The sequence below is a fragment of the Gadus macrocephalus genome, chromosome 9 (assembly GCF_031168955.1).
Source record: "Gadus macrocephalus chromosome 9, ASM3116895v1".
In the NCBI taxonomy this organism is placed as follows: Eukaryota; Metazoa; Chordata; class Actinopteri; order Gadiformes; family Gadidae; genus Gadus; species Gadus macrocephalus.
The window spans coordinates 7,557,863-7,565,060 of record NC_082390.1 but is presented as its reverse complement, the minus strand read 5'-3'; the positions used below and the strand labels follow the sequence as shown (position 1 = coordinate 7,565,060).

Genomic DNA, 7,198 nt, shown 5'->3' with positions numbered 1-7,198 from the left:
TTATATCTTAGCACCGGGGACATGGATGAAATTGATATTGGTTTGCCTCTCCCTCACTCTCTGGTCTTTTGTATATTTAAGGAATGCAAACATAAAATAGGTGTGATATAAGTGAACATTCCTTTCAGCTCACAGTAGTATAATCTCAGCAAACACAATATACAAACTCATCTTGTGACACCAGGCAAATATTACAGGATAAGATGTTCCTTTTTGAACAAGCCTTTCAAAGGAGATGAAAATGTGAAACAAATGTAGGCTTTGATTACATTTAATTTCAGAGGAATTATATCATCCTGATCGGCAAAACACCTTACACGATGGACGTTGTTTATCTGAGCATCGTCTATTCAATGACAAAGGTTGTCTCTGATGTGACCGAATTCATTATATACCCCATTACAAGAGTCACTAAATTTATGGACTGAAGCATGAGGGAATATTTCAGCATAGCTCCCCTAAGAGGAACTTTGGTGTCATTGCAAGCATGCCTTTGTGAGAAGAGAAAGCACGAACAAAAACATCACACATCAAGACTCCCTTGTATTTTATTTTCCAAAATATAATCGAACAACACGAATAACACAACATACTTTCTTAAAAAAAAATCAAAAAAATCAAACTAAACTCTTTTCATCTATGATGCAACTTTGAAGAACAATATATAACCCTGAGAAATCCTTCATATATCTAATAATCACACATCCAGAGGAGCCAGCGGAAAATGCATAGCTCTTTTGATTGCCAAAGCTAATGTTTATTAAAATCGTAACCCCTTATATTTTTACAACAACGAGAGTACATTGCTCTGTTTGTCCCTTTGGAATTTCTGGAGCACTAATAATAATAATAATAATTATTACTACATTGATATAATGCTAATACTATTTATTATTTTGTTTCAGGATACACAAGGTCATCAAACATCAGAAAACATTAACACAATTGAAAACGATAAATAGTCTAATGTAAAAATAAAAGGGTAAAATAGACGTTGTGGTGACACTAGAAGCAGACACGGTAGAAAGACGTTCGAAACAATCGTATTGCCGTGGTTGCTGTTGCAGCAGGTGAAGCAGAGGTTCGACATAGCGACCACCACGGATGGGCCACAAAGTGCCCGACGGCCAGGGCAAATCCTGAGCTCATCAGTCTAGGGGAGGGCTCCCCCTGCTGGGCTTGAGTGCGTAACGCTGGAGCTGATTCTGTAGCGCGGCGTTTGCTGTTTTTCCCCCGGTACTGTCTGGTCCGTCCGGGGGTCTTGCGGTTGCGGGTGGGACCGTTGATATATCCATTACTTTGCTGCATGTTGGGAAACCATTATTAGACCTGCTGAACGTGAAGCTTAAACCTTTAAATTTGTTGTCAAAGATGAAAATCTCTATGGATGGATGCAATGGTTCAGGGCGAGCTACAACAGCATACTGTGTACAAAGGTTTATAATGTCTTAGAATCTATTTTTTTTTTTTTCGAAAAAAATATTTTAAGGTAGTTTCAATGATTTAGCCGTATCGGATTAAAAGTTAAGACGTTTTGGATGAATGAAAAAAAGACAAATTAGGCCAAGACCATTCCAAAGGAACGACTCACCACTGGTGCCTTGTAGCCCCGGACCGGCTGGTCGGGTGTCCCGGTTCTGTCAGGGGCCTCAGGGGCCCCTGCTCCGGGGCCCTCGTAGCACACTGCCCTGGGTCTCTCCTGGGGGTCCCTGCCCCCACTAGAGGCTGCTCCTGCTGCCGGCGGTCCTCCGAGACTCCCAGGGTCCCTCCCGTGACAGGGAGGAGCCTCCGTCTCTGTGTTCGGAGCCCGGACGGCCTGCGGGTCGCCGGGGCAACCGGGGAGGGGCCCCGAGGAGGAGGAGGAGGAGGAGGAGGAGGAGAAGGAGTAGTCAAGGGGGAGAGGAGCCGAGGCCTGTCCGCCTCATTCTGTGGCTGGTCTAGAGAACACACAGAGAAGAGGAGGGAAACACTTGAACATAGAAGAGGAGGGATGATGCTTGGATGAATCATCAGAATCCTGTGACTGCTAACCCCTTAAATCATGAGCAAACTGATTGGTATTCAGGAATATCGGTCGGTTTTTGTATTAGCAGACAAACTTTTATCTGATTGGTATCAACATTTTCCTCGGTTTTTAATTTGTTGTGACATCTACCAAATCGCAGTATTTTATTGATTGTTATAATGTACTTTATGTGCTTTAAATACAGGGTTTTATATATGTGTTTGGCAATATTGTTTTGTGCAAACGGTGTGGAGACTGTAGGATAAAGCACTTGGAATAAATACGCCTGGAACTAGTGACAGCCAACAGAAGCTTTCGTAGAAAGAGCAGAGCACCTGGAGAGAGGGAGGCGGAGGCGGAGTCCGGAGAGAGGGAGACCATGGGGGAGTCTGCACAGAGGGAGACAGGACGGGAGTTCGGAAGGAGGGAGACGGAGGGGGAGTCTGGAGAGAGGGAGACGAAGGAGGAGTCTGGAGAGGCAGGCTGCCGTCCCTTATCCCTCCGTTCCTCTTCATCTGCCTCGCACTCCTCGCTGCTCTCGTCGTCGTTTGAAACGCCAAGGTCATCGTCGTCATCGTCGTCATCATCTTCCTCTTCGTCGTCATCGCAATCTTCGTCACTGTGGTTTACTTTCAGCACCTCTGGTTGCCTGTCCTTCTCTATGAGCTGGAGACGTCTGAAGAATCAAGCCAAATTAATATGCAATGTCATGTTAATAGCACGCACAGAAGAGGATTTGTAATGTCATGTTAATAGTACATCAACAGAAGGGGTAACGTAACGTCATGTTGATATTACATACACAGAAGGGGTTACGTAACGTCATGTTAATATAACATACACAGAAGGGATTACGTAACGTCATGTTAATATTACATACACAGAAGGGGACACTTAACGTCATGTTAATATAACATACACAGAAGGGGTTACGTAACGTCATGTTAATATAACATACACAGAAGGGGTTACGTAACGTCATGTTAATATAACATATGCAGAAGGGGTTACGTAACGTCATGTTAATGTAACATATGCAGAAGGGGGTACGTAACGTCATGTTAACATAACATGCACAGAAGGGGTTACATAACGTCAGGTTAATATAACATACGCAGAAGGGGGTACAGAAGGCCATTTGGAATGGATCTATGACTACATGAATGATATACAGGCAAATATATGTTTTTGTAGCATAAGGATAAACATGAACCTGCCATTGGCTATAACCTGCCATTCTAGCTGATATTATATTAACAACATAGTATATATACAGTATTTATGTATAAATGTATCATTGAGTGATGGAAGTGAAAGTGTAAGTGTGTAACTGGTACTTGGCGTGCTGCCTCCTCCAGGCCCGGAGGTCCTCTAACACGTCGCTGCGGTCCCCCACTCCGGGGCCCTCTGGTCTGGGCTCCCCCGGGTCAGACGGGGGCTCAGAGACATGGAGGGGCAGGCGGCCTGGGGGGCCACATGGGGAGCTGGGGGCCGTCTGCACAGGGATCACATGATCAGTCAAGATGAGGGAGAGACAGAGAATGTGAGAGAGAGGGGGAGAGAGAGGGGGAGAGGGAGACAGAGAGAGAGAGAGAGAGAGAGAGAGAGAGAGAGAGAGAGAGAGAGAGAGAGAGAGGGGGGGAGAGAGAGAGAGAGAGAGGGGAAGCGAGAGAGAGAGGGGGGAGGGGGGAGAGAGAGAGATAGGGGAAGAGAGAGAGAGGGGAAGCGAGAGAGAATGAGAGAGAGAGAGACAGAGAAGGGGAGAGAGGTCATGAAAGAGCAGGCCGCATCGAGAGAGAGTGGGAGAAAGTGTGTGAGAGAGAGAGAGAGAGAGAGAGAGAGAGAGAGAGAGAGAGAGAGAGAGAGAGAGAGAGAGAGGGTGAGAGGGAGGTCATGAAAGAGCAGGGTGCATTGAGAGAGAGAGTGGGAGAAAGAGAGAGGTGAACCAGAGGGTGAAGATGATGAAACGAGAGCGAGCGAGAGTGACACTCATCTATTTTCAGTCCCTCCTGATCGAGCTGCACTTGTCCACATAATAACTTCTAGCCTGCTCTTGTTGTCTCGGTGACTGGTATGACAAGGCAGTAAATCGGTTACTCTCACTATTACCAGTGCCATGGTGGTGGGGTTCCTGGTGGTGATGTGTTTAGAGTGACTCTGGTCCACTGCCCGTACTCTCAGGTTCTCTCGCCGGGCTCGCAGCGCCTGCACCGGGTTCCCACAGAACAAGATGTTCCCAGCTCCTAAAAGAACCCATCAGAACGCACTGGTTTCCGTTACACGTTCGAGTTACTGTGTCAGTTCTTCCGGCGTCCTCTAGGTGTCACTGTTAGGCATTCGGTTACCAAGGTGACAAGGTGACTCGACATCGAAAATCTTCTTGCATACATTTGTGTACGCATTTAGAAGACTGCTCCAGATTTATCCGTGGATATTTAACAAGTTAAACTGACTAAAAACATTCCAGTTGTGATTTGCGGTCAGGAGCCCCACCCACCATGTGTGAGGGAGCTGGCCCCGGCATCGCCCCCCTCAGACGGGTCTGAGCCTGCAGAGAAAGGCCTGATACCGAGCGAGGACACTGGTCTGGGGCTCGTGCTAGAGCATGGTGATGACATGGGTCTGGAGCTGGGTGACGTCATCGCTCTGGAAAATGGTGACGTCGTCGGTCTGGAGATGGGTGATGTCATCGTCCTGGAGCTGGGTGATGTCATCGTCCTGGAGCTGGGTGATGTCATCGTCCTGGAGCTGGGTGATGTCATCGTCCTGGAGCTGGGTGAAGTCATGGGTGAACGGAGCGGTGATGTCATCGGTCTGGAGATGGGTGATGTCATCGGTCTGGAGCTGGGTGACGTCATCGTCCTGGAGCTGGGGGAAGTCATGGGTGAACGGAGCGGTGATGTCATAGCAACGGGGCTGGGTGATGTCGTGGGTCTACGGAGCGGTGATGTCATCGTCCGGGTGCAGCCAGGGAGTCTGGGGCTGGGTCTGCTTTGCGGCCACGCCCCCCCCTCCTCCTCTGCTGGTGCTGCTGTTTTCTCGGATCAATACAGAAGCCACAAATAAACAAACAGCAGCACACCAGCTACCCCCGTTCAGGGTCCACTCTCATTACTACAGGCCCAGATATCTAAGAGCACATCCTGCAATCCCTACGTTCTGGATACATACGCACATGCATGCAACCTTGCACACACACACACACACACACACACAAACACATCATCTAGCATAAATACAGACACAAAAGCACCACACACGCACCATCCTTCTTAAAAACACACGCACGCACACACACACACACACACACACACACACACACACACACACACACACACCACACACACACACACACACACACACACACACAGACACACACACACACACACCATCCTGAGCAGCAGTCTGTGTGGAGTTGCGGTCTCTTATTGCGTCACGAACCACAGCCCACTCTTCTCCCATGGTGCTGCTGATGCTGCCGGGCCCCTCCTCCTCCACCCTCACATCGTCAAGGTAACGCAGCTGAGGGACCAATTCCCTCACTGCTACCCGATAGCTGTACTCAGAGCCCTGGGAGAGCGAGAGAGAGAGAGAGAGAGAGAGAGAGAGAGAGAGAGAGAGAGAGAGAGAGAGAGAGAGAGATGACAATGGTGAGGGAGGTAAGCAGAGAGGTAGAAGAGAGAGATAAGAGAGAAAAGGAGATAGAGAGAGAGAGAGAGAGATGACAATGGTGAGGGAGGTAAGCAGAGAGGTAGAAGAGAGAGATAAGAGAGAAAAGGAGATAGAGAGAGAGAGAGAGAGAGGAGAGAGGAGAGAGAGAGGAGAGAGAGAGAGAGAGAGGAGAGAGAGAGAGAGAGAGAGAGGAGAGAGAAAAATATATAAATAGTGTTAGAGTTATAAGAAAGGAAAACATGGGGATAAAGAGAGAAGGAGACAAGCAAAAGAAGAGAAGAAAGAAAAAGCTGTTTTTGATAACGTTGAGGGAAATTCAGACATTTTACAAGTGGTTGCCAAAATGGGCAAAAATGTAACTATCAATGTCGTCTCCATTATGAGTGTGGCCCCAAAGCTATGGACCAGTATAGGTAAAATGATGGTGGTATTGGGAATAGAGCTGGCTATGAGCCTAGCAAGCTATGAGGCTAGCTAGCAATGAAGTTAACTGGCTATGAGGCCAGCAGGCTGTGAGGCTAGCCGGGTACGATGCTAGCTGGTCGTGAGGCTAACTGGCTGTGTGGCAAGCCGGTTGGGAGGATAGCGAGGGTGAGATGCTAAATGGGTGTTAGTCTAGCTGGTGGGAAGCTAGCTGTTTGTGAGGCTAGGTGGTCGGAGGCTAGCTGGGGGTGATGCTAGGTGGTTGGAGGCAAACTGGGACTGAGGCTAGCTGGTTGATGGGCTAACTGGTTATTAGGCGGGCTGGTTGGGAGGCTAGCTAGTGTGAGGCTAGCTGGTTGTGAGGCTAGCTGGATGTGAGGCAAGCTGGTTGGGAGGCTAACTAGGTGGGAGGCTAGCTGGTTGGGAGGCTAGCTGCAACTTTTTAACAAGCCTGGTAGAAAGTGTCAAGCCTCAGAAAAGACAGAGTGGGAGAGAGAAAGAGAGAGTGAGAGAGAGAAAGAAGAGAGAGAGATTAGCTGTTGAGAGTGGGAAAGAGAAAGAGGGGTGAAGGGGTAAGAGAGGGAAAGGGAGAGAGCTAGAGGAAGATATAGGAAACAGAGTGAAGCCCAGTAAAAGCCCTCTGCCAGGGAGAGATCAAATTAGCCTTCAGCCAAACTCCAGATTGAGTGAATGAGAGGAGAGAGAGAGAGAGAGGAGAGAGAGAGAGAGAGAGAGGAGAGAGAGAGAGAGAGAGAGAGAGAGAGAGAGAGAGAGAGAGAGAGAAGGAGAGAGAGAGGGAGAGAGAGAGAAGGAGAGAGAGGAGAGAGAGAGAGAGAGAGAGAGAGAGAGAGAGAGAGAGAGAGAGGGGGGGGAGAGAAAGAGAGAGAGGTGAGAGAGTTGGAGAAGGAGAGAGAGAGGAATAGGGGGAGAGAGGGAGAGAGAAGGTGAGGCAGAGAGAGAGGTAGAGAGATGGAGAGAAAGAGGGAAGGAGAGAGAGACAGAGAGATACTGAAAGGCGGACACCATGTTAAGAACGAGGCCTGGATGAGAGGAAGTGGAGATGTTAGCGCATGTCCAAATGTGTGTGTCTGTGAGTTG

At 48.3% G+C, this 7,198-nt stretch overlaps 1 protein-coding gene across 1 annotated transcript in view; it reads right to left on the bottom strand.

Annotated features, from left to right (window-relative positions):
• Positions 1-532: 532 nt before the first annotated feature.
• lrrc56 (leucine rich repeat containing 56) overlaps positions 533-7,198 on the bottom strand; it is a 15,353-nt gene continuing 8,687 nt past the window's right edge. Inside the window, exons 6-12 of the mRNA XM_060060571.1 lie at positions 5,395-5,575; positions 4,503-5,036; positions 4,115-4,248; positions 3,343-3,500; positions 2,341-2,681; positions 1,592-1,937; positions 533-1,302 (exon numbers count right to left, since the gene is read on the bottom strand). Coding sequence (XP_059916554.1) covers positions 1,149-1,302; positions 1,592-1,937; positions 2,341-2,681; positions 3,343-3,500; positions 4,115-4,248; positions 4,503-5,036; positions 5,395-5,575 — 1,848 coding nt within the window. The 3' untranslated portion in view covers positions 533-1,148. The remainder of the gene's footprint in view (positions 1,303-1,591; positions 1,938-2,340; positions 2,682-3,342; positions 3,501-4,114; positions 4,249-4,502; positions 5,037-5,394; positions 5,576-7,198) is intronic.